Source organism: Haliotis rubra, unplaced genomic scaffold (genome assembly GCF_003918875.1).
Source record: "Haliotis rubra isolate DU_JTF1 unplaced genomic scaffold, ASM391887v1 Scf122, whole genome shotgun sequence".
NCBI lineage: Eukaryota > Metazoa > Mollusca > Gastropoda > Lepetellida > Haliotidae > Haliotis > Haliotis rubra.
Genome location: NW_025765137.1, coordinates 1,001,823 through 1,028,053, shown reverse-complemented (window position 1 = coordinate 1,028,053; position 26,231 = coordinate 1,001,823). Strand labels below are relative to the sequence as shown.

General features: G+C 41.6%; 2 protein-coding genes across 3 annotated transcripts in view; both read left to right on the top strand.

Annotated features, from left to right (window-relative positions):
* Positions 1–26,231, top strand: part of LOC124265875 (sodium- and chloride-dependent glycine transporter 2-like) — a 50,014-nt gene that overhangs the window by 7,499 nt on the left and 16,284 nt on the right. For both annotated transcript variants that reach the window (XM_046700728.1, XM_046700727.1), the window contains exon 2: positions 25,746–25,932. The gene's annotated coding sequence lies outside the window, so the exon portion shown is untranslated. The remainder of the gene's footprint in view (positions 1–25,745; positions 25,933–26,231) is intronic.
* LOC124265900 (vegetative cell wall protein gp1-like) lies at positions 9,350–25,946 on the top strand. The gene is made up of 2 exons (XM_046700753.1): positions 9,350–9,691; positions 25,746–25,946. The coding sequence occupies exons 1-2, from the start codon at positions 9,350–9,352 to the stop codon at positions 25,944–25,946; spliced, it is 543 nt and encodes a 180-aa protein (XP_046556709.1).

The following is a 26,231-nucleotide window of genomic DNA, read 5'->3' as shown; positions in this document are numbered from 1 at the left end:
TTCAACGTGTCACTGATAAAAATACGATTCTCTGTGGTGGCTTCTTGAAAACGATCCTGTTTGCTAGGTGAATAATTTCCTTAGCTTTGCATGTGTTTGTGATGGGTGCCCTCTGTGTGGAAGGATGCGCTCATCTGGTATCATCACTACACGGAACTTGTTAGAGATTCATAAATAGATGTTATAGTCGAAATTGTACAACGGAGTCTGTTTTCTTTGACAATTTTCTTTAACTCACGAGTATGCAAAGTGTTGCTCGTCCCTATATGATGTTCAGGGGCGGTGGGGAAGCCCAGTGGTTAAAGCGATCGCTCGTCTCGCTGAAGACTCGGGTTCGATTCCCCACATGGGTACAATGTGTAAAGCCCATTTCCGGTGTGACCAACCTTGATATTGCTGGAATATTGCTAAAAGCGGCGTAAAACCAAACTCACTCACTCACTATATGATGTTTACGTGAACAAAGTTCATGAAGATATCTAAAAGTCTACCATCGTTTGAACATCTAAAACCTCCATCTCTTAAAATTGAACACGGATCCGAGCATAGTTAGAATCACCTAATACTTTGCGGTCTTGTGTTAATATATATGTAAGGGCTGACTAGAATTATAAAGATTCATTCACTCATTCACTCATTCACTCATCCACTCACTTTACGCAGGAAAGGAAACAACATGAAGATGTCGGAGGGACACTTTATCCACTGATATAAACACATGCATCAGCTGATGACACGTACATCAATCACTCGAAGTACCGCCTGTGTTATGTGACACAAGCCTTGGGCTATGCTTTGAATACTTCAACTAACAGGAAATTTAATTCAGGGATGGTGTATACAAACTGCTTTTAAGGCTGAAATCACAAGAATCATGTGCTTTTTCCGTCTTTGCAGTCACAGTATAATGACGTCATCGTTCGTAAATGCTCATTTATGACATAGAGGTTCCTTTATCGGTATTGAAATATACAAGCAAAACTGCAGGTGTTGACAATCGTTAAGTGGGATTGACATTAAGCAGAACGAACAAAAGCAAACAATCCTACTCTAACGAATAAATAGATTTAAAACTATCGTATCCATAACAAACTATTTAAATAACTGCAGCGCTGTTTGATATCTGCACGTCACAATATTGTCACAAGAGCTATAGAATATAAAGAATTCTTTTATTACGTACCTGGACATTATATGCAGGTATGTGTGATTGTGAAGTACTCTTTCTTAAATGGTTATGTTTATAATTATTAAAGATGGATTTTTAAAAATATAATCAGACTGTCGGCGTCCCTAGGCAAAGGTTCACGTTAGCATGCGATATGATGCGTAAGCGTTGAAATATCGATCGATAAATCTAAATATCGATTATTGATGTTCCATGATGACGTCATGTTTCCCCATCATTGAGAACACTATACACATAATGTCGCCCATTGGAACAATTACGTCATAAAATCAATAACGAAACGTCACTTAGTTGATTTAATAGCACAGACTCATTATGTTTCTCTTAGTTTTCTTTCTTCAACACTCAGCAAACCCTTAAAAAACTGGATTCGACCCAAAAAACAAACACCTTAATATCGTTATCGTTATCAGTCGCTTCTGTGATCCCAGTATCAAGTATATCAGTGAGTGAGTGAGTTTAGTTTTACGCCGCTTTTAGCAACATTCCAGCAATATCATGGCGGGGGACACCAGAAATGGGCTTCACACATTGTACCCATGTGGGGTATCGAACCCGGGTCTTCGGCGTGACGAGCGAACGCTTTAACCACTAGACTACCCCACCGCCCCACCACCCCACCACTGCCATTTTTAGTTCATTTGACCCTTAATCTACCATTATATTCTCGTGTCAGTAGCATTTCACGGCGCCCATAACGGTCGTGGTGTACTACACGCATGGTTGGAATGTGAAGACAACACCCATGACCTTGACCTAGTCTGGGACCGAAGGTGGTCACGGGCTGTTGCACATATGATTCAGCAAAATGTCGTCTTTAAGGCTTCAGAGGGCAAAGTTGGGGTGAAGGCAGTTTAACGTTCAACGTTCATGACAGTTACCCTCATATGACAACGTGTGGGTCTGTTAAGCATATAGTTCACAAAGAGTCGTTTTTAAAAGCTTCAGAGGCCAAGGGGGTGAAGGGAGTTTAACGTTTAACGTCCATGAGAGGTACCCTCCCGTGACAACGTGCTCACAAGTGTGTGGGTCTGTTTAACATATAGTTCGGCAGAGTCGTATTAAGGCCACCAGAGGGCAAAGTCGGGGTGAAGGGAGTTTAACATTCGTGATAGTTACCCTCATATGACAACGTGCTCACAAGTGTGCTGGGTTGTTAAGCATATATACTACCCATCAAAAGTTTAGACGCACTTAAAGCACTCACTATATATTATGTTATGGTTACATCGAAGATGAATTTCTCCACTAACTTGGGGGAACCAACAGCAAACCTTATGGAGATGAATTGCACAAGGTTCATGCAACAAATTGCTGAAAAGCATGTGCAAATATCTTGCATGTGAACAGCTGCGTTGGGGTGTAAAAAATTGTTAGGAATTTGAGTTTCTCATGACAATACTTTTTTCAACATTACGAATTTGTTTTACAATATATCAGTTCATGTGCAAACAGTACCTTTAAACAGAATGGAATATTTTGCAAAATCAAGTTTAGAACAGTTGACTGAAGTAGTGGCTATATTTACACTAGTGAGTCTAAACTTTTGATGGGTAGTATAGTTCGGCAGAGTCGTGTTTAGGCTTCAGAGGGCAAGATGGGGTGAAAGGAGTTGAACGTTTAATATTCATGACAGGTACCCTCGTATAACAACGTGCACACAAGTGTGCGGGGCATTTCTTAAGTCTGGTGGTATACTGTTTTAATAGCGCTACTTCAGTGACTTACGAGTACCATGTCACTTAGACACACTAAACAGATTCCGCGTCCACAGTCCTTGTTTCATACAACTAATGCCAAACTCCAGGCAGGGAAACAGCAAGTATCAACCTGTCCTGTTGTGGAGGTGCTCTCAGTTTGTAAGTGTTTGGTTCGAACCATTGACATGTGAGTGAGTGAGGTTTTACGCCGCTTTCAGCAACATTCCAGCAACATCACGGCGGGGGACACCAGCAATGGGCTTCTCACATTGCACCCATTGTGGGGAATCGAATCCGGGTCTTCGGCGTGACGAGCCAACGCTTTAACCACTAGGCTACCCCACACCCTCCCCCTATTGACATGTAGACTGTGAAGATCGTTTTAACAGTATACAGTATATCTGGTTAAGCGGGTAGAGGCGGGTAACTAAGTCTTCGTTACCTGTTTTTTCAGTGTCATTGGCAATGCTAGTCTAAAACTCGAATATCCGGAAAATTGATATTAAAACCCAGTTATTTCACTCTACTGTCCATCTTCGAAACAGTTGTGTTAGCGGTCATGGTTCCATTTGTCTTGATACAGATATTGCCTTTACTTAAATACCATTTACTGAACGCGAAAGACTGATTGACGGAGTGAGTTTAGTTTTACGCCGCACACAGCAGTATTCCAGCTATATGGCGGCGGTCTGTAAATATTCGAGTCTGGACCAGACAATCCAGTGACCAACATCATGAGCATCGATCTACATCATCGTATCTTGGGATACGATGACATGTGTCAACTAAGTCAGCGAGCCTGACCACTTGATCCCGTTAGTCGACTCTTACAGGTATGGGCTACTGAAGATTAATTCTAACCCGGATCTTAATGGATTTAACGTGAAAGACGTAAGTGAACCCATACTATATGATTGGATATTCGTGTTTTAAAAGCTAAATAATTTTGTTTTTAAAATCAACAAAACCTTTTCCATAATGATAAATAACCTCTGCTTCAAGCATTGTACGAAGTCAACCATTTCATACGCTGTGTTTATCAATCATCACCACAGAGTGATGATACCACGTGATCGCGAAAGGACAGCGTATCCTGCCGCACCGGTAGCCCCCGTCACAACGACACAGAGCGGTAACACGAACTCTGTGGTATGTAGCTGTTAGGCTTTTTGACATGTAGTGACCTATTAACGCTGCAGCGTGCCTTGTCCGTTTGGATTAGGTATTGCCGTTAACAAGGCGCTCGACATGGGTAGATCATGTCACCGTTACGACATGCCTTGTGTCACTGTGTTGTACTGGCCAGTCCGGACCACGTGGCGAGTACTGGACATCTCCACACGTGACAGTCCAGGGTGTCGTGTGTGTGTAAAATATCCCCTGTGTGTAACTGAGGGGGACGCTGGGAGCGACGTTGACAAGTACATACAGATTAGTATACGAGCAAGGAATATCATGTTGATCTTATAAAACGAGTCTCAGAATTTTTGTATTAGATGTAGTAATTCATGGATTCTTCCATGACGTAAAACCGTATGATATATAATATACAGGTGTAATAATTTCTATATATACCAACTCTTTCTCCTTTCTTTTAATCATCCCTTCAGAAATATACACTTGTAGGAACTGCTGTTTAAGAAAACCACAATGGTTGAATGACGTCACCAATCCTCATTCATACCCTCCGTCACAAGATTCGAAAGACGTCAAAATGCCATGTTTTTGATAGTGTGAAGCACAGGAGACAACCTTTAAAAACTACATCCTTATTATAATAAACAATGTACACATTCAATGCTGAACTTGCCATTACTCTATATCTTAATTGTTGTTATTTCATTTTAGGAATCAATGTACATTCAAGCATAATTCTAACGCTCTTGGTGGTGTTCACAACAATAGAAACTGAAGATATTTGTTGTCATCATTTTAGGTCAATAATCCCTCAATAGGGAAGATGCTACCATAATAATGATAATAATCCAAGATCGTGAGATAGAGGAGAAAGATAGAAATGCATATTCTAAATCCTTAACTTTAGTGAAACTGGTTCCACTCAAAGATGGCGACCTTAGATGTATACACTGACGATTGTATTTCCATAATAAAGAGACATTACGGTAATAATAAATAATTTGAAAATTCTTACAGTGATACGACAGTAATAACATGGCGTCCAAATGGCTAACAAGTTTAGAATGGATCCGTCACAGGGTCAGAAAACAAGTGAGAGAATCAACGTAAACAAACTAGTCCAGTGACCTACAAATACTGAAAGCAACACCATGTATTTAAACAACGTTGTTAATCGCGTCTTGTACACACGTTTAAACGCTCAATGTTTAGTTAAGGATAAACAGTTCAAGACGGGTGTACTCACACCGCCGTACGGACACCAGTTAGACTATTCCCGTCAGTTTACAAGTTTGGTTTTAGTAATTGTGTGTTTAAATTGTGTAACCTTTAATCGTAAACGTCTATATTTCGAGTCTAAAAGAGTCCCATTGTGTCAAAAATACAGTTTGTTCTTAAGATTTAAATTAGAAGGTGTTATTTATTGCAAGATATGTTGCTTTGCCTGTTTGAACATGACCCGAAACATACTGTGCAGCGTTTCCGAAAATGAAGTTATTGAAAGGTATTTAGAAGTTGGACGAGCATGAATACAAGACACGTTTTTATGGACAACAACTTCTTCATCAGGTTAGGGGTTACACAATTCAACACACAGTTACTCATTCACCTAATGAAGGAGCAATGTCGTATGAAGAATAAAAAAAGTTGTTATCAGTAAAAACGTGTCGTGTATTCACGTTTCCGAAAATGCTACAACGAAAATTGTGATGTATTTCTTTACGGCCGGCCGTTGCATGGGTTCGGCTTTAGGGTGCCAGGCCAAATACACAAAGTTACTTTTACATGCAAATTGTGTGAGTGCCGACTGCTACTGTTAGGGTATGGTTTCCTTTTTCTTGAACACCTGGTGTCATCACTGTTCTTGAGTGATCCATTCATACAATTTACAAAACTTTCCCTGTTGTGCCCGATTGAATCTTCCAGTGTATAATCGAGACTAGGCATTCTATGGTGCTGATACACGTGCAGGTCCGGGTTAGAATGTACCTTCAGTAGACCATGCTTGTCGTAAGAGGCGACTAACGGGATCGGGTGGTCAGGCTCGCTGGCTTGGTTGACACATGTAATCGGTTCCCAATTGCGCAGATCGATGCTCATGCTGTTGATCACTGGATTGTCTGAGACAGACTCGAATATTTACAGACCGCCGCCATATAGCTGGAATATTGCTGAGTGCGGCGTAAAACTCAACTCACTCCCTCACTCTCTCTTTATGGTGATGACGTGTCAGAATGTCTATATCTGAAACGAAAATACATATGTAAATAGCATGGCCTATGTAGCGTGTTCATGCTCAATATGGAGGCTATATGACCAAGAACTCGAGAGTTTAACATACAAAGAGGTAACACGATCTGCTGCTCTGATTAGATCTCATGTGTATTTGCACCGCTTCACATTCTGCGTTTTTTATGAGCTTGTAATAACTGTAAAACTTCCTTCTTGTGACACCCTTTGCGCGAGTGTAATACATTTAAGGGGAGCCAAGCGTTCTCTCGTCACGCCAAAGACCGTGTTCTGTTCTACTCAAAGACATGATTTGTGTGTCTGAGAATACGTTCAGTGTTTATAAACTAAACTAAGTCGGGTTTTAATTCTCCTTGAAATTTAAAAATGCTTTGACTGTTGAGGTAACAATGATTATTATCTAAGATCGTGAGGTAGGGAGAGAGTAGTCTGTCATAGACACCCTGGAACAAATATATCCAAGAAGTCCATGCAAGTCTAGATTACGTGGCAAGTCTAGATTTCTGAAAATGAAGAAAGTCTCTTGGCTCCTTTCCATTTTATTTTATTATTGTAATTTAGGAACTGTTTTTTTCTGCAAAACATGTCCATTTCAGAGACTAGATGTTAGTCTAGGGAAAGAGGTGGGGATGTAGATTCTAAATCCTTAACTTCAGTGAGACTGGTTCCACTCAAAGATGTTCCATGTTCTGTTCCGCTGATGGAGTTGGTGTTTGAAGGCCATTGGTATTCCAGAATATATAATCATATCCACAAGGTCATTCATTTTGGGAAAGCTGGTTTAGGGTTTACAAACAGAGCAGGTTGTGTTGAGCTTCAGGTTGAACTCTGGTCATAAGTCGGTGATAAACGAGACGGTAAAATTCAAAATGGCTACTACACATTGTTGACGATATCATGATGACATCTCAACCAGTATGTGGCGAACAGATGACAACTATCAGAATGGGAGTCAAGACGAGCAGACGAGCTGACGAGCAGACGAGTTGCAAGATTAGTAGATGAGCGCAGACGACAATTAATTTCCTTCCAAGTTATCTACAGTGACAGGAGAGTCCAGTGTAATTAATATCACTCGTCGGCTGTTCTCCTAAAGCATACTAACAAACCAGAAACCTGACTCTCAAGCTGCAAAATATCCGCCTAGATGCACCATCACAATTTCGCTGTGTTCATTGAAACAATGATCACCGGAAGTTTCGAACCAAAATACACAAAACAGCCTTGAACTTGGGGTCAATACCGTGTGCAGATTGTGGGTAAACAAAGTACAGTGTTTGATCTTTCATGTGAGATATCACAAGTCAATCTATACATCTTATCACAGACTGAACAGAGCATTTAGACAGGGGAATTCATTCTCCTATTTTTCTTCCTGGTCAAAACACGGGAGGTAACTGTGGTCTGACGTCATGTAAAATGGTGGCCGTTTTGTAACATGGGCTGAAATGATGTTTCACACTGCGTTAGATGTAGCACTTATGGATCCACGCGGTGTGTGTGTGTGTGTGTGTGCGTGCGTGCGCGCGCGCACGCATGTGTATTTGTCTTCTTCTCCTAATCGGATTTTTAGTGCAAGCCTCTGCGACACGAGCCCGCTGGTTAACACGGATGCCAACCTCAGGCACGGTGTACTGACACCACGCCAATCAGTCCTAGTTTTATACTAGCACTGGGCATGGTAACAAGTTCCCTCTGCCTTTTGGTATGACGCGACCAGGGTTCGAACCACCATGTACAGCTCTCTGGTCGATGCTCCCCACTAGGCCACGGAGACTGCACATTATGTAAGAATAGTGTGTCATGCATGACGTAATTAACATACACTTAAACTCGAGGGAGATATCGCTGGTTGGATTTCTGTATAGGCTATTTCTATCAATGTACAACAACACATTACAACATCTTTTGTATTTTCTCAGCGTTTACCTCGACTTGCGTACGAAAATGTTCATGTATGGGGTTTGAATAGACTAAGAAAAATACTTCAATCAAATTGCACTTTACAAAACGACCGGTTCACATTACGTGTGTCCTCAAAGGAAAGTGATGAGTCATATATTAAATGCAAAACGCATAATCCAAAACGTACAGACGCATTGTTGATGTTATTGACTAAGAAAAGCTTAAACCATGTAGCAATAACATTTATTGTGAAGTGTTTAAAGTAGCAACCGTAAACTGTGAGACAGGGTGACCTCTTTTCGTCTCTAATGTTTTTCCAGAATCTTGTCATTCTTTTTTGTGTCAAAATGGACAAGAAATTCGATGGTATATATGATTTCACTGATTTATCAATATGACAAGGTCAGGTTTCTTGGTAAGGATACGCCTGAGGCTAAACCTAGGTCTGTTCCAAAGAATTCTATAATTATCATTTTCTGGGTCGCAAACTTGGCGAGAAACGCAATAAAAGGATCCAGCCAAACCAGAATGTCGCCTGTGGAGATCTGAGATGCCACGTCACTTGACTGACACTTATTTCTGTACCGTTTAAGAGGACTGAACCATCAACATTCAACAATGACATAGAGATTATGTCCTTATACTTGGCTCTGGCATGCCTTTATTTCATCATGACCTTTGACTCGTTTCCCGAGGGAATCATTAGACAAATATACGAGTAAGAGAATTTTATGGATGTCAACTTCTTTATCATGAGGAACGTGACGTTTCGGAGTCTATAATCCTTCATCAAATGCCATTCAAAGACCAAATACATGAGTGCAAAAGTGCTCAGTATTCTGTCATAAAGGGCCTCCGCGTTGATCACTCCCTCATCATCATCAGCGGCAGGACAACCACCACCAGCATTATCCTCATCCTCCCCCCATCCCCATCTTCACCCCCACCCCACCCCATCCCCATCCCCATCCCACCCATCCCCATCCCTCACCCCAATCCCCATCCTCACCCCATCTCCATCCTCACCCCATCTCCATCCTAATCCCCAACACTATCTCCATCCTCACCCCAATCCCCATCCTCTTCCCCACCCATCCCCATCCCCATCCTTACTCCCCATCCCCAACCCATCACCATCCTCACCCCATCTCCATCTTCATCCCCCATCATGCCCATCCCCATCCCCATCCCAATCCCATCCCCATCCCACCCCATCCTCATCCCCATCCCCATCCCATCCCCAACCCATCTCCATCCTCACCATCATCTGCCCATCCTCATCCCCATCCCATCATCCCCATCCCATCCCCATCCCACCCACGTCCTCATCCCCATCCCATCCCATCCCCATCCCCAACCCATCACCATCCTCACCCCATCTCCATCCTCATCCCCATCATCATGCCCATCCCCATCCCCATCCCCCATCCCCATCCCCCCCATCCCCATCCCAATCCTCATTCCCATCCCCATCCCCGTCCCTATCACCATCATCACCTATATAAACCAGGCAAACCAGTGATGTCAAAGATCCATCAGGGCGTGGAGACAAGCAGTTAGTGAAGTAACCAGGCAAGGTAACCTAGTCTCAGTGACCTGGAATATTCAGGTTATTAAAATTATTGTAAACACTATAACACGTACAGGTTATGCTAAAATAGGACAGTATACATTTTGATATAACTTTGATATGCGTTTCACTCTGGTAAATATTATAATTCAACTTTGATCCGCGATTGGTAGCTTCTTCAGACACGAGAGCTGTGGGGTAACCCTAGTGGTTAAAGCATTCGTTCGTCACGCCGAAGACCTGGGTTTGATTCCCCTCATGGGTACAGTGTGTGAAGCCTATTTCTGGTGTCCCCCGTCGTGATATTGTTGGAATATTGCTAATAGCGGCGTAAAACTCACTCACTCACTCTACAGCCACGAGTGACATATATATTGTCACTATTGGAACAATGTAAATGAAGAGACTGTAATCCACACAAATTATTGATGTAACACATGTAAGTTTCATATCCTCTTGTATCAAACAGACCTGGTCCTTTATCAGATATCATATGCCAGCCCCTGGCGTTCCAGTAATATTCTAACGTTCAAACTGCGATAAATGTTAAATGTTATAAAATTCAAATATCTTATCTTCATCCCATGTTGTGATGCCCGGGCAGAGGTGACATTCACTCCTGTTTAGATCATCACAAAGTCTCTAATGTGTGTGCGATAGTCACCCACCCGAGGCTGGATGCTTGCAGAGCCAGAATATGTCGGGGCCAGTGGACTGTGACGAATGTGTATTATTCACAGAGTTGTTGAACACCACTTCGAGTCGTCTCTATATAACATAGTTGGCTCTCGGCATGAGCTTTCAAATAACAATAATTTGACGTAGTAACCCTAGTAAGACGATAGCTGTTGTCTTTAAGGATGTAAACTAAGGATTCTTTTCAGATATGAGATAAAAAGATATGAGATATTTAGTATGGTCTTAACCCAAATGAGAGTGTCATCTGATCATTATTTCTGTGTCATCTTATAAGTAGGTGCATTTGTCAAAACATTGTAATAAATCGGAAGATCAGGCTAAAATGATATTGTTATATTTCTATCTCGAAGTCACTTGGGATGTACGAGCATATTCCTTTAACTCTTTACATGCAAAGGTTGTTCCCATTTTGTATGTGTTGGTGTCGGATAATATTAAAGACCTACACAAACCCTTGCTGTAAGAGTCTCAGAGGTCAAATCTTCCACGCCAGGTGATGTCTGTTACATATTGGGTGAATGATGTTACCCCTTGATATCCACTTCAAGTCTTGGCGGTTAATCGTTTCAAATATTGGTGACAATTGTTAAGAAACCAGACCCCTCCTGGTACCTTAAAAAGTAAAGAAATTTTATATCAGGCATATATCAATTGAAATACCAATGGGCATCAAAGATAAGCCTCTTCTTTACACATGTTTTTTTAGGGTTTATTAGGTCAACCAGGGAGTCATAAATCTTTATATCAATATGTATTTGTAGAGCAAACGTAACCCTCAACATGATTTGCCTGTAATAATATGTAGTGGTGATATGTTTCTTTATGCATTGTTGAAGAAACATATTTCCGTAAAGCCTTATTTAAAATAATAAATATTGAATTCAGGTAATATTGTGTTGGATGGTTTCCCTGTAGCTCACAGAACTTATAATTATCTACTAATTGGTTGGATGGTTGGTTGGTTGGATGGCTGGTTGTTACTGTTGCTGTATGGTTGGTTGGTTGGTTTTTTGGTTAGTTGTCTGACTCTCAGCGGTGTCTTGTAAATAAACTAGTCTGGACCAGACAATCCAGTGATCGACACCATGAACATCGATCGACACAACTGGGATTCCAGAATTATGTATCGAGATAACGCACCTCGGTTTATAATATTAATTCAGACTGAATTTAACCTCATTGTAAAGGCAGCTTGTAAGAGAAACTGTTCAGAGAAAAATGACCATATCGAAAGTGGTTTGTCTCCTAGCCAACCCGAGCCTTCACTAAGGAGTTCAGATAAACCGCCACTGTCCGTCACTTACCGACACATTGTACATACGTACATTGGCAATTAAGGAAACGGATATAAGTTCACCACATCTGATGTGATGTGTTATATTACCTTCAACTGGAAATGACACCACTGCACTGTCATTCAACATGGCTAACGCTCTGTGAATACTGTAAACTAGGTTATAACGAACTCAAAGTGACCTTCCATTCAGTTCGTTATACTCATTTCGACTAAAGTATGCATAAGGTGACATTGACCGAATGTTTTCGTACATCCGTCGTTATTGGTTATAAGCGTGTTTGTTAAGACATATTATAGGATATTTATATAGCGCACATATCCACGCACTAGTGCATGCTCAAGGAAATTTTGGAAATGTCATCCCAACCTGTTTAGATTTATGTCCTTACTACACAAAAGATCCGCATCTCCAATTTTGCTGCTTTTCGCAGGACATATTTTAGCGACTTGTGTTTATTATATTCATATTTATCATTAATAAAGCTCCCGAATCTATAAATACCCGTATGATTCCTGAGTTGTCATGCCGTATAACGGGACACCTTGGGCATAATCCCCGAAAAGAGCAACATTCCAGTTGAGCGTGCATAACCCAAAAGTACTCGTCAAAATATATAATGACGGCTGCGGCTGAAATTATCGGTAAATCGAGTTAGCTTTTTATGGATGTGACCAGGCACTCTTCACGTGGGCACGAATTGAATAGAACCGACAGAGCGTGCAGGGCTGTTCCTGCATGTTTGTGCCGCATTGAAAATGAAATCGAAATATTCATATGAATTGATAATGTGCGTATCTCATGCAGTGTTTAATGCAACAATACAATGTCGGGTGGGTCGGATCAGCTTGCATATTTATTTGTCAATGAGCTAACATTCAGCATGCTTCACACAACACACACAACAACAAGTACATGCATAGTGTACACTCTTCTGAATAGAGAGAGAGTGAGTTTAGTTTTACGCCGCCTTCAGCAATATTCCAGCAGTATCACGGCGGGGGACGACAGAAATGGGGTTCACACGTTGTACCCATGTGGGGAATCGAACCCGGGTCTTCTGCGTGACGAGCGAACGCTTTAACCACTAGGCTACCTCACCGCTCCTGCTCCAAATGAAGCATTCAAAAGAAATATAGTTACCTTTATTTGTCTTGTAATCCATATCAAGGAAGTTATATTATTATGAACTTCACTGGTACACAGTGGTATAATGTACAAATGGACTCCGGGGTATACTGTACCAGCTAATGTACCATGGGCGTACAGTGGAGTACATAAAAAAATTAATTTAATTTTATTAAGTTAATTTAAGTTAATTTAAGTTAATTTAATTTATGCCATGGACAAGTTGAGTTCATGAGAATGTCTCCGGTACCCCGTGCTTGTGAGAGGTCGACTTAGGAGATACGGATGGACCGGCTCAGTTTTTTGGTTGACTGGGTGCTATCTTACCACGACGAAATATATAATATGATTTGTTTGCTTGTTTGTATGTTAAATATACAAAGTCATCGCCAGAGAATGTCCAGTCTCGATTATCCTCCAAAAGAGACTCCAGTGGGCGTTTAAATCAAAACTATCGCTAAATATAACACTGAAAACCAGTGATCACTCCAATTGTTCACAAAAGCGGTTAGCATATCCACTGAAGCATCGTCATTCACACAAGCTGCACACATTATATCATGGGTTTGTTGCGTGACGCCGCCAACAGTCCTCCGCCATGGTTGCCTGCAAACTAACCAGGGAATCAAGCCATGGACCTAAAACTTCAGTGACCCGACAGTGAAATCAACATGAAACCCTTAACACCGGGGCAATTCTATTCGTGTCCTTGGAAACGTGGATACAACCTAAAATATAACTGCTATTTTACCAACATGTTCACCAAGATGCAGTCAGTTATGCTGTATAGTCAGCTATCATTTGGTCATTGTGTTCAAAATATATACCACCAATTGAGTTCCAGTGGTGGAATAGTGAGTGAGTTGGGTTTTACGTCGCTTGTAGTGTACACTCTTCTGAATAGATAGAGAGTGAGTTTAGTTTTACGCCGCCTTCAGCAATATTCCAGCAATATCACGGCAAGGGACACCAGAAATGGGCTTCACACATTGTACCCATGTGGAGATTCGAACCGGGTCTTCTGCGTGACGAGAAAACGCTTTAACCACTAGGCTACCTCACCGCTCCTGCTCCAAATGAAGCATTCAAAAGAAATATAGTTACCTTTATTTGTCTTGTAATCCATATCAAGGAAGTTATATTATTATGAACTTCACTGGTACACAGTGGTATAATGTACAAATGGACTCCGGGGTATACTGTACCAGATAATGTACCATGGGCGTACAGTGGAGTACATAAAAAAATTAATTTAATTTTATTAAGTTAATTTAAGTTAATTTAAGTTAATTTAATTTATGCCATGGACAAGTTGAGTTCATGAGAATGTCTCCGGTACCCCGTGCTTGTGAGAGGTCGACTTAGGAGATACGGATGGACCGGCTCAGTTTTTTGGTTGACTGGGTGCTATCTTACCACGACGAAATATATAATATGATTTGTTTGCTTGTTTGTATGTTAAATATACAAAGTCATCGCCAGAGAATGTCCAGTCTCGATTATCCTCCAAAAGAGACTCCAGTGGGCGTTTAAATCAAAACTATCGCTAAATATAACACTGAAAACCAGTGATCACTCCAATTGTTCACAAAAGCGGTTAGCATATCCACTGAAGCATCGTCATTCACACAAGCTGCACACATTATATCATGGGTTTGTTGCGTGACGCCGCCAACAGTCCTCCCGCCATGGTTGCCTGCAAACTAACCAGGGAATCAAGCCATGGACCTAAAACTTCAGTGACCCGACAGTGAAATCAACATGAAACCCTTAACACCGGGGCAATTCTATTCGTGTCCTTGGAAACGTGGATACAACCTAAAATATAACTGCTATTTTACCAACATGTTCACCAAGATGCAGTCAGTTATGCTGTATAGTCAGCTATCATTTGGTCATTGTGTTCAAAATATATACCACCAATTGAGTTCCAGTGGTGGAATAGTGAGTGAGTTGGGTTTTACGTCGCTTGTAGTGTACACTCTTCTGAATAGATAGAGAGTGAGTTTAGTTTTACGCCGCCTTCAGCAATATTCCAGCAATATCACGGCAAGGGACACCAGAAATGGGCTTCACACATTGTACCCATGTGGAGATTCGAACCGGGTCTTCGGCGTGACGAGAAAACGCGTTAACCACTAGGCTACCCCTCTTTTGGTGGAATAAGTAATACTATATTTTGTAGCAGTGAGCGAGTGTATATTGCTTAACGCCACATCTCCAATTTTGCTGCTTTTCGCAGGACATATTTTAGCGACTCGTGTTTATTATATTCATATTTATCATTGATAAAGCTCCCGAATCTATAAATACCCGGTATGATTCCTGAGTTGTCATGCCGTTTAACGGACACCTTGGGCATAATCCCCGAAAAGCGCAACATTCCAGTTGAGCGTGCACAACCCAAAAGTACTCGTCAAAATATATAATGACGGTTGCGGCTGAAATTATCGGTAAAAAAAAATCGACCTAGCTTTTTATGGATGTGACCAGGCACTCTTCACGTGGGCACGAATTGAATAGAACCGACAGAGCGTGCAGGGCTGCCCCGGAAAAACTGGGGGACGAGATCAGTGACCTAAACGGGTTCTTTTTGTATCCGCGAGGCGGTGAGGCGCGGTTCCAGCTGTTTTTCATCCGAGAGGGTTTCCGTTTTGATGTGGAAAAATGAAGGTAAAACATTTCATGCATTTATAAATAATGTTTCCAATGTTGTTTTTAATATATCCTGGCATTAATGGGCATAATGAAGGATTATTTTCATTTTTAATAGTTTGAATGTGATGCTTTTGAAGCAAAAATGGGTTCAATCTTACGAGCTAAATTTTTCAACTATAATGAATGTAAAACACGCTCTATGAATGCAAACATTTGCAAATTGTTTTTGCAAAAACAGACGTTATTCTAAAAAAGGATTTAGGTTTTGTTTTATGCGTTTCGAAAAGAAAATGTTGCACTTGTGCCTATCTCCGGCATTTGATGATTATTGTTAAGATAGAAATGTTTAGACGTTTTGACGTCACCGGTGCCTGTATATCAGTAATTACCTTCACATGTAAGTTTTAGGATATTCCTTTATCTACTCATTACATACTTAACAATTATATCCCAAAGTATTGGTTTAGTATCAGACTTAAAACAATAAAACTAACTTCATTTCAACAAAATGTCGTTTTTAAACGATTTATGGCCTAGAAACGTTCAATATCAGCGTTATGGTTGACCTTGATATGTATTCTCTGCTCGTCAACTACGGATTGGACGAAGTACTCTCAATAGCGTACCACTTTATTAGCTTTAAAAACTTGCTCATTATCCTGCTCTTTTAATTAGTGATTGAACAATGACGTAATAGCATCGGTAACCATGTGTTGCCAGCACAAAATGCTCTTTAAACTTTAAATGTCCACACAGGAAAATACCCAAGCTCGAATATTCTTCGAAATGAAATGTCTTGCTGATTGAATATTACTTAAGGGCTTGTACGTCACTCCGTCATTCACTCGTGAAGATCTATATCGTCTAAGGGAATGTCGAATATGTTTAAAAAACGATTTCGCCACCATTCCTTTCTCGATCGAAGCAAGATATGTGTTATGAAGGTGACAATATGTTTTGAGCAGAGAGCAAGGTTAACGAGGGGTAGGTTCACTCGAATGTCTGTCCCTATCTTTTATTACTTTGCCACTGTAGTGAAATATCTTTGTGACAATAACATTCTTCCAGTGGTCACATTCCCCATTGGATTCGTGTCAGATGTTCTACACAACTCGCGTCCGTGTGCCTCTCAAGATGACAATAAAAGCCATGAAACTCTTTTCCACAAGCATAAGAAATCTCCCCTAAAGGCGAAGAGTGCTTTGTACGCCTTCATTCAACCATTCTGACATTATGTTATTAGCGACCCTGCAGGGGAAGGTGGTGGTGATGGGTTGGGGTCGGCGGTAACGGATTAGAGGACTTGGGGTAATGGTGGGACAGAGGTGAGATGTGGGTGGCATCGTCCCAGAGAATGGGGGTGGATTGAGGGTGGGGGCAGAGATGAAGTCTGGTTGTGTGTTGTTAAGGTTGGCGGGTGAGTGACGTGAAGTTTGGTGGGTACGCAGGGATGGGGAGAGGTGGGGTATTGGGAGCTACGCAGGGGTAGGTAGAGGGGGAGTGGATGGGGATGTGGGTGGTCCTTAGCTCATCGGAGTCAATTCATCATTCAGGTCATGGAAGGAAACCACTGTTGGGATTCGAACCAGGAATCACAATGGAGTCGTAATCGACCGCACTAATCACTTATACACTATAAACGATCATGTACTTGTGCATCTAGTCAAACAAATGTTATTGGAATTACGATTCAGATAGGCTGTTATGTCACCTCACTTTATCCTATCTTTCTGATGGTCATGACTCTGCTTTTAAACCTTTAAGTATTAAATCCTCCCAATGATTGGACCGCCTCCGTGGTGTAGTGGTTACAGCGTCCGCCCAGAGAGCTGCAGGTCGCGGGTTCGTTAAAATGTGGTACTTATTGGTCCCTGCCTGGCGCTCGTCATAAATGGGAACAACAAGGACTGGTCGGTTCGGAGTCAGTATAATGTGTCTGAGTGGAGTATTCATGCTTCACTGCGGCATGGTATCTCACTGATCTAGCACTATAAAACCAGCTTAAGTCACGGCTAGTACAAGCAGCCACACATACACACGCATGCACGTCGTCATATAAGCGAAATCTTCTCACGCGGACATTAATACATTAACGTTAAACCCAAATTCACCTCACCTTCACCTCACAATGATATGGGATTATGCACGTGGGATAACACCAGCATCATATCATTAGTATACAAATTGAACCTATAACCCACGAGTCTATCAAAGACAGTTTTATAGTTACATGCAGTTTGTAAGATCCTAGTATGAAACCAAATATACAGACAGGGGATCAACCTCCGTGCGTCGATGACCTCAGCAGACAGCCATTGGGCAATCCTGAGCTTGATGGAGGACTGTATTCAAACGACACAGTAAATTATATACATTTAACAGCAAATACACCGTACACATGTGTCGCAAATATAGGGTGTTTCCGGCTATCGCTGACTCATAGTACTATCTTACTCAGGTTTTACACGTTTTAAGTCTAATGCGTACAAACAAACACAATGAACGAAGGAAAAATGTATACTGGGATGAGTATAATAATCTTTGTACTTCATTCTTGACAGGAACCATAAGGCCCCTGAAATTAAAATAGTTACTAAATTGTAGGATTCAGCGCACTATACCCGCATATTTCTTGTAAGGACCCTTGAAGTTAGTAACTGAGGGTTGTCGGGATCCCTGTTTTTGTAGGTCAAGGTTAATCCCTGATTATTGTGGTGGGAGTCGAGAAATGGCTGCTGTGTTCAGGAACAACCCTTTACTCAGTGATTCACGTGAAGTGAGTGGGGGTGCCACCAGTTGGCAGGGGTGGTGGGGTAGCATTGTGGTTGAAGCGTTCGCTCGTCACGCCGAAGACCCGGGTTCGATTCCCCACATGGGTACAATGTGTGAAGCCCATTTCTGGTGTCCCCCGCCGTGATATTGCTGGAATATTGCTGAAGGCGTAAAAGTAAACTCACTCACTCACCAGTGGACATTGCAGCCCTGAGGCTTATTGTTATCACCTCGGACCCGTGAAGATCATGGTTAGATTTGGTCTTCAGCAACCCATGCTTGTAAGAGCGGATGAACGGGATCGGGTAGTCAGACTTCGTTGACACATGTCACCGGTTCCCAATTGCTTAGAGCGATGCTCATGCTGTTCATGGCGGAGGACACCAGAAATGGGCTTCACACGTTGTACCCATGTGGGGAACTGAACCCGGGTCTTCGGCGTGACGAGCGAACGCTTTATCGACGAGGTTCCCCCACCACCCTCTCACCTTGACGTTCTGTCACTTGACAGTATCAGACGCCGAGCGACAATATAACATGAAGGAGACTGTGGTTGCATGGGCGTAGTGGAGTTACAATGGGACCGCTGGTTTAACATATCTGTTGCCATGGGTATCCACGTGACCCGTTGGGCGTGAAGGACACCCCATTTGATATTCCGACTTTTGTGTGATGATTAAATAGCTTCAAGCTCCAGTTTCAAAACCAGATTTGTAACTATTTCTTTCTACTTCTAAGTCTAGACATGTTGCAACAAAGTAGTTTTGCAACTTTGATATAATTCTTTTGCACGGTCTGCAGCTGTAAATGACCTTTTCAGAGCCTTTACACCAACATATACTCCCCATCAAAATTTTAGACTCACTGGTGTAAATGCAGCCACTTACTTAAGTCAACTCTTCTAAACTGGATTTTGCAAAATTGTCCATACTGTTTAAAGGTACTGTTTACACATGAACTGATGCATTGTAAAACAAATTCGTAACGTTGAAAAGATTATTGTCGTGGGTTAAAAAAATGATGAAACTGAGTGAAAATTGGTGAATTTGTAGCAAAATTTTACACCACAACACAGCTGTTCACATGCACGATATTTGCACATAATTTTTAGCAATTTAATGCAATATTCCTCGTGTGATTCATCTGCATAAAGTTTGCAGTTGGTTCCCCCAAGTTAGTGGAGAAATTCATCTTCGATGTAACCACACATATATGCATAACATATAGTGAGTGCTATAAGTGAGTCTAAACATTTGATGGGTAGGTAGTATATATATCGTCTCATATACGTACACGTTTCAATATAACATATAGAACCTGTTCTCTGTGGATAGTGTACGTACAGCGTATAGACATGCATCAGTATATGTAAAAAACAAGTTTAATCAAAGATCGTTCAGTTGATGGATGCGGTAATCAAGAGATAGAGAGAGTGAGTGAGGGTTTACGCTTGTTAGCACTGATTCAGCCGCACCATAACGAATCATCCCTAAACCCCAGAGTACCTATCTTCCCATTAATACTAAATTCCTATCAGTAAGTACTCCATCTTTTGCCCTACACAGAGACAATGTAGTTTAGATCAGCAATGGTCTATGTTGCTTTCGGGGCGGTAGGGTAGCCTAATGGTTAAAGCGTTCGCTCGTGACGCCGAAGGCCCGGGTTCGATTCCCCACTTGGGCACAACGTGTGAAGCCCATTTGTGGTGTCCCCCGCGGTGATATTGCTGGAATATTGCTACAAGCAACGTAATACTAAACTCACTATGCTGCTTTCTCGTAGATAGAACGTCTGACCATTAGTTAAGCCCCGGAAAGGTGAAATATGAAAGGGGGCGATGGGACAGCCTAGTGGTTAAAGCGTTCGCTCGTCACGCTGAAGGCCCGAGGTCAATTTCCCACATGGTTACAATGTGCACAGCCCATTTCACGTGTCCCCGCCGTGATATTGCTGTACCAAAAGAAAGTACACACCTGGTGCTTTGAAACAAAACAACGTAAATGTTTTTAAAAAGTGTCTTGATTGTGACTTAAATGTTTTAAACACAAAAACAGCCTTGAACTTGGGGTCAATACCATGTGGATAAATGATGTACAGTGTTTGATCTTTCATGTGAGCTATCACAAGTCACTCTACACATCTTGCCACAGCCTGAACAGCCCATTTGGACAAGGCAATTCATGCACTTATTGTTCTTCCTGGTCCAACCACGGGGAGGTAACTGTGGTCTTCAAAATGGTGGCCGATTTGTTACATGGTCTATGATGTTGACGTTCCTGGTCAAATCCACGGAACTTGCGTGCTACGTGTGTGCGTGTGTTTGCCATTTTATATACTACCGGGAAAATGAAATCATTCGCCCATGCCTGATGGTGCAAAAATGAAATATGTGGCAAACAGTTTTCAAACGTGAGGAACTTCATAGGGATCGTGGTTTGGATCATATTTGTCGTTATTTCAGCGACTAGTAACGTACTTAACGTTTTCAGGCTAGTAACGTACTTAAAACGCATGTAAACGAATCAAAATCCAGTTTTAAAGTGTATACATTTTTAGCTTTTGAAGTGAATATATTTTTGAATTTCAGCTTTTTTGTTAAGGATAATTTCTAAAATTTTCTTTTTTAAAAAACCCAAAATAACCCAACTGTACTCGTTAATTTTATAATGAAGCAGCGATTAACGTTCCGTGCCTGCAAATTCTATCATCAGTTCGAAAACCGACCTCTTAACATACATCTCAAAGCTGAACCCAAAATTAAACGTCCCAAGCCCTCGCTAAATACAAAACACTACACTGGGTCAATCGCTAAACAAAGACTACAAAAGTAAACTAAAATAAACATAAATTTGCATAGAACACGGAAGATGACGTACCGAGAACGCCAGTCGGGAACAGGCACAGGAATTAATGGTATGTCAGTCCTAACACTGACTACGAGTTGTCAAACACATGTTTGTCACTGTGGGGATTGTCCGTGAAGTCTGTCCCCAGTTTACTATCCGCTACTCCCTGACTAATGTATGACGCCGTCACGATGAGACAGAAGATGACGATGGTATGTTATCCAATCTTTTTGTTGTATATATTTTCACTCACTTGTTCATATTTTACAATTACTGATTTTTTCATTGGTGCATCATGCAATAGTGTCCGATGAATATTCTGTTTCAAAATCCCAGCCACTTATGGCAATCTTCCATATTTATTCGTGAAACACAGAAATATCTCAACGTCAGACCCAATTCAGTAGTGAACTCTTAAACTCCTAATAAAATGGTCCACGAGTAAATGGACCTTTTTGTTAAATATATCAATATATGTTAATTGTTAGGTGCGGAGCTGTTGAAGAGGCTCGTCCAATAAAAGATTGGAATTTGATCACGTGTTGTAAACTGATGGCGCGAGACATGTTCTGCAGACAATTATCGAAGGAATACATGCTGAACGTGCATTCCATGCAATGCGTTATGTTAGGATGTACACATGACATTATATTCATTATCAGGGTGTATCAGAATGGCTGCTCTTTTGACTGCAAAGGTCACCTTTTCGTTGATTTGATTTGATTTGAACATATTTTATTTATTGAAAAAAAGGATTGGGCACAAGTTATCCAACTTAATGAAGCCCTCTCACTTTTTTCTTTTCTAAGAGTTATGCGTATCAATGCTCAGCAATATGTGAGAAAGATTTGGATACTCTGTGACCCGGTTCCACAAGCTTCACAACTGATTAACGAATTTGGAAGACTGAATAAGTGAGTTGGAATTTCCTCCCCTTAGCTAAAGTCCTACCATAACAAGGTCAGTGGGGTAGCCTAGTGGTAACAATGTTCGCCCGTCACGCCGAAGACCCGGGTTCGATTCCCCATATGGGTTCAATGTGTGAAGCTCATTTCTGGTGTCCCCCGCCGGTATATTGCTAAAAGCGGCGTAAACATAAACTCACTCATTTATCGTAACACGGGCGGATACCAGAGAGGTGACTTCACAAATTGTACTAATATAGGAATCGAACCCTTGTCTTTAAACCTTGCGCGAGGCTACTCCACTTGCTATTGTGCTGTGTGGAGGTTGTATAATGACGGCGATCTTCGTGTTGAGATAGCTTTGTGAGTGCAGTCCCGAGGAATAACGTACAAATGTACTTCATGAAGACTACAATTCAACTTTGACATGAAAGAAGCATGACTGAAAGCTCAACAATCCCGCATTCAAATTATGACAAGTGTGACGATTTATGCAACATCGATGAAACAGTGATGATTTATACAATATCTATTAAACAGTATGACGATTTATACAATATCTATTAAACAGTGCGACGATTTATACACTATGAAACAGTGTGACGATTTATACAACATATATGAAACATTGTGACGATTTATACAACATATATGGAACAGCGTGACGATTTATACTATATGTATGAAACAGTATATGAAACTTTTACGTTGGTGCAAGCGATACAACCCATTCCCTATTCATAAGAGATCTGTAAAAAAATGCTAAAAGGGGGCTCTTCAGTAGGATTACGAGGCCGCCATAAGCAGGTGCGACAGCCCAACAGTGAGCAGGCAACATAGTACACATGTACTGTCTGGACACGGACCATGCGCACAACCACTTGTCATTGTGTATACCATGTTTGTGTCAACACGAGGAAGCCCTGTGGTTAAACTATTAGAAACCAACCGGAGTGACTCTTATTACTCCTTCACATAGATTCAGTATGTGACGTCTTTCTTCAAAGGGGCGGAGAAGAATTTGAACGTGGGTTGAAATGTATGGTTGAACAATCGTCAAAATGGCGTACCACCCAGGAATCCAGTCACTTGTAAACTTGCTATATTCTACAGAAATGTTGTCACAAATAACGTAAATGTTGTCCAATGAGCAATCCATTCTTAAAGATACAAAACGAATGTGATATGTTGTGCTAACACCCGGTGTCATGACTGATTTTCATTGAGACATTCATACAATGTTAATTGCTTTTTTATCTTTAACGCCCGCCCACAGGAATCCGTTTAAGTAAATAATCTGAACTGAATATCTTCTGACAGTGACTTTATATTAAGTCGAGCTGAATGTGGCTTAACTGTTCTTTAAGAACGAAATATACGTCTATTAGATTTAACCGATGGTGATACATGATCACATGGAGACGTGGAGATCGCTTCACAGTGGAGGTTTCTTCACGGCATTCAACTCTCGTTAATCCGGTTGACAACGATTCCACAGATTATCCTATGTGGTTAAAGAACTAATATTGCATAGGTTTTTTTTTTGTGTGTGTGTGTGCAGGGGTGCGTACCCCTTTTGTCCTGAAAGTATATTTAATGACCCACGAAAACGGGTGGAAATGTAGTGTGCGCACCCCTTTCTCAAGAGTGTGCACACACACACCCTTTCTCAAAAGGCTGTATCCGCCCCTGGATAACAGTGACGTCATTGTGGTGGACGGTACCGCTCCAGTAAGCGTCGATTTTAAGTTTTCTCCTATCTAATGTGTAATTAATCACACGGAAATCGCCACCAAACTACCCCGAATATGAAGATCATATCATCTTATCTGACTACGCTGATAACCTTCGTAATCGTTAGCTCGAGGCAATTCACAAACACCTGCGCCAAGCCGTTCATCACCGGTATATCAGGTTCATCATAGCTTCACTACCATCTTTGTTTAATCCGTGAGATCCGGGTTAGAACTGGTCTTCAGAAACCCATGCTTGTCGTAAGAGGTGACTAACGGCAGGGTCGCTGACTTGGTTGACACGTCTCATCGTATCCCAGTTAGGTAGATCGATGTTCATGTTGTTGATCACTGGAATGTCTGGTCCAGACTCGATTATTTACAGACCGGCGTCACATAGCTGGAATATTGCTGAGTGCGACGTTAAACAACAAACAAACAAAACACGTCTTTATGCGGTATGATAGACATATCGCTGAGTTCTGCTCCTCTGACGTCAACAACACAGACGCAGACACCCATGAACAATAAAACAGATGGCGACATTGCCAAGATTAGTAGATGTTTGGCGGGATGTACTTGACAACCTCATATGAATATGCCACCCCCACAATAAAAGGGCTGTCAAAGGGATTTGACTGCTTCCCACATGATCTGTCTTGGCGAAGCTGGGGACAATGTAGGCTTACGGATAAGACAACAGCGCTCATCTGCAGCTACCTCAGTGACATGTAACACCAATTAGTATAAAACTAGGCTCAGTATAATAAAGAGAGTACCGCAAGGCTCTATTTTAGGTCCTTCTCAATTCAATATATATATTCGCTGGATGAGTCCTCATTGTAAAATTACGCTGATGGTAACACATTGTCTCATTTGTATATGGGAACAGATAACGACGTATCTGCCCTAAACACACTGAAGCTGAAATAAAAGATGGTTTGAGGACATTAAAATGGCCTACACAGAGACGTAGGACAATAGGTCGTACCGCTCTGAAAAACTTTACTGTTTCAGAAATATATAGCCTGTGATGACTAATCCTGCTTGGTGTGACCACATGCTGGCGTTTGATAGTCCCCTTGTTGATATATGCAGTCAGGCTACAAAACAACTAGCAAAAGGGAAAGGGGACGATAGTTATTCACAAGACCCTCATCTCATCATATTCCCCTTATGTGGCATTTCTGCAACAAAGATATCACAGCAAATGTCTGTAGCAAGCCCGTAACCTAATATGATGATTTTAACACCTCACTTCCCACATGGCACTAATGCACTAATTTTCTTCATTTACTTCCCTTAAAGGACATGGCTTTGAAGTATTCAAAATTGTTAACGTAATTATTTCAAAGTACAGTAAGAATTTAATAACCACACACCTAATCCCTGTGTGAGTAAATAACTACTGAGATACAAGTTTAAATCATCAAGGGTCGGGTTAAGTCATTTACAAATGAGACTACTCGAATGTGGAATTATCTGCTTAATGAGCTGTGTGAGTCGGAATCATGTAAACAATCCTGCCGGCTGTCCCAGGTCTGCAGGGGCCCCGGATGTTACTGCTCTGTTTGAAAATGCAGTACAATATCTCCAGTGGTCCTCTCCTCTTTAATTTGCTATACATACATGTACTCTGCCTATACTAGTGTATTCTTTATGTCGGCAAAATAGCTCTTGAGGGTTCTTTTTGGCATCTTCTATTTAGTAATCATCCAGTTTGTGCAGTGTCCGGAATAACCGAGGGTTTATGTTGATCGAGTGGCACACATGGTGTCATAGTGCCTGGGTGGTATTGGTCGTTGCTTACGTTTTCAACCACTGGTTCGCGTGGCCAAGATGCGATTATCAACAGCTATGATATAACTGAAATGATTGTGCCTGCAGTGTTATACAACATTCACTCGCGCTAACCCGCCCATTCGGCAGCTGTAATTCATAGATTCCTTCCTTTTCAGGAGGTGAGCACCCGATCAGCTGACGCCTATCAGAGTCAAAATGATGAACGGAACCAAACGCCGTCTGACCAGGAGGAGAGGGGGCAGTGGGGGAACAAGGCGGAGTTCGTCCTGTCCTGCATCGGTCTGTCCGTGGGGCTGGGCAATGTCTGGAGGTTCCCCTACCTGGCTTACAAAAATGGAGGGGGTGAGTCCCACTGATATTTTCTCGGTCGTCTTTACAACTCCACCACCCCTTATCGTTATCGTGGACATTCCGACTCACCTGTGCGTTTGGCAAATGGCATTTAATTGAGAGGTTTGGTGTGGTGCATGTGGAGATCAAGCTAGGTGACCTGGGCCTCTTTACACAAAGCACTAAGGTGATCGTAAGTCAATAAGGTAACCTTAGTGCAATGTTAAAGAATGGGAGTTAAGGTTAACCTTAGTAAAGGTTGCTTCGTGAAAGGAGCCCCAGGCCATCAAGCAGATCTTGCTAAAAACGGC

What these genes read in the sequence shown, in the direction of transcription:
- LOC124265900 (XM_046700753.1), top strand. Translation starts at nt 9,350, where the DNA reads ATGCCCATCCCCATCCCCATCCCAATCCCATCCCCATCCCACCCCATC. An exon ending in TCATCACCTATATAAACCAG is followed by an intron (nt 9,692 to 25,745) that starts GCAAACCAGTGA and finishes CTTCCTTTTCAG; the next exon opens with GAGGTGAGCACCCGATCAGC.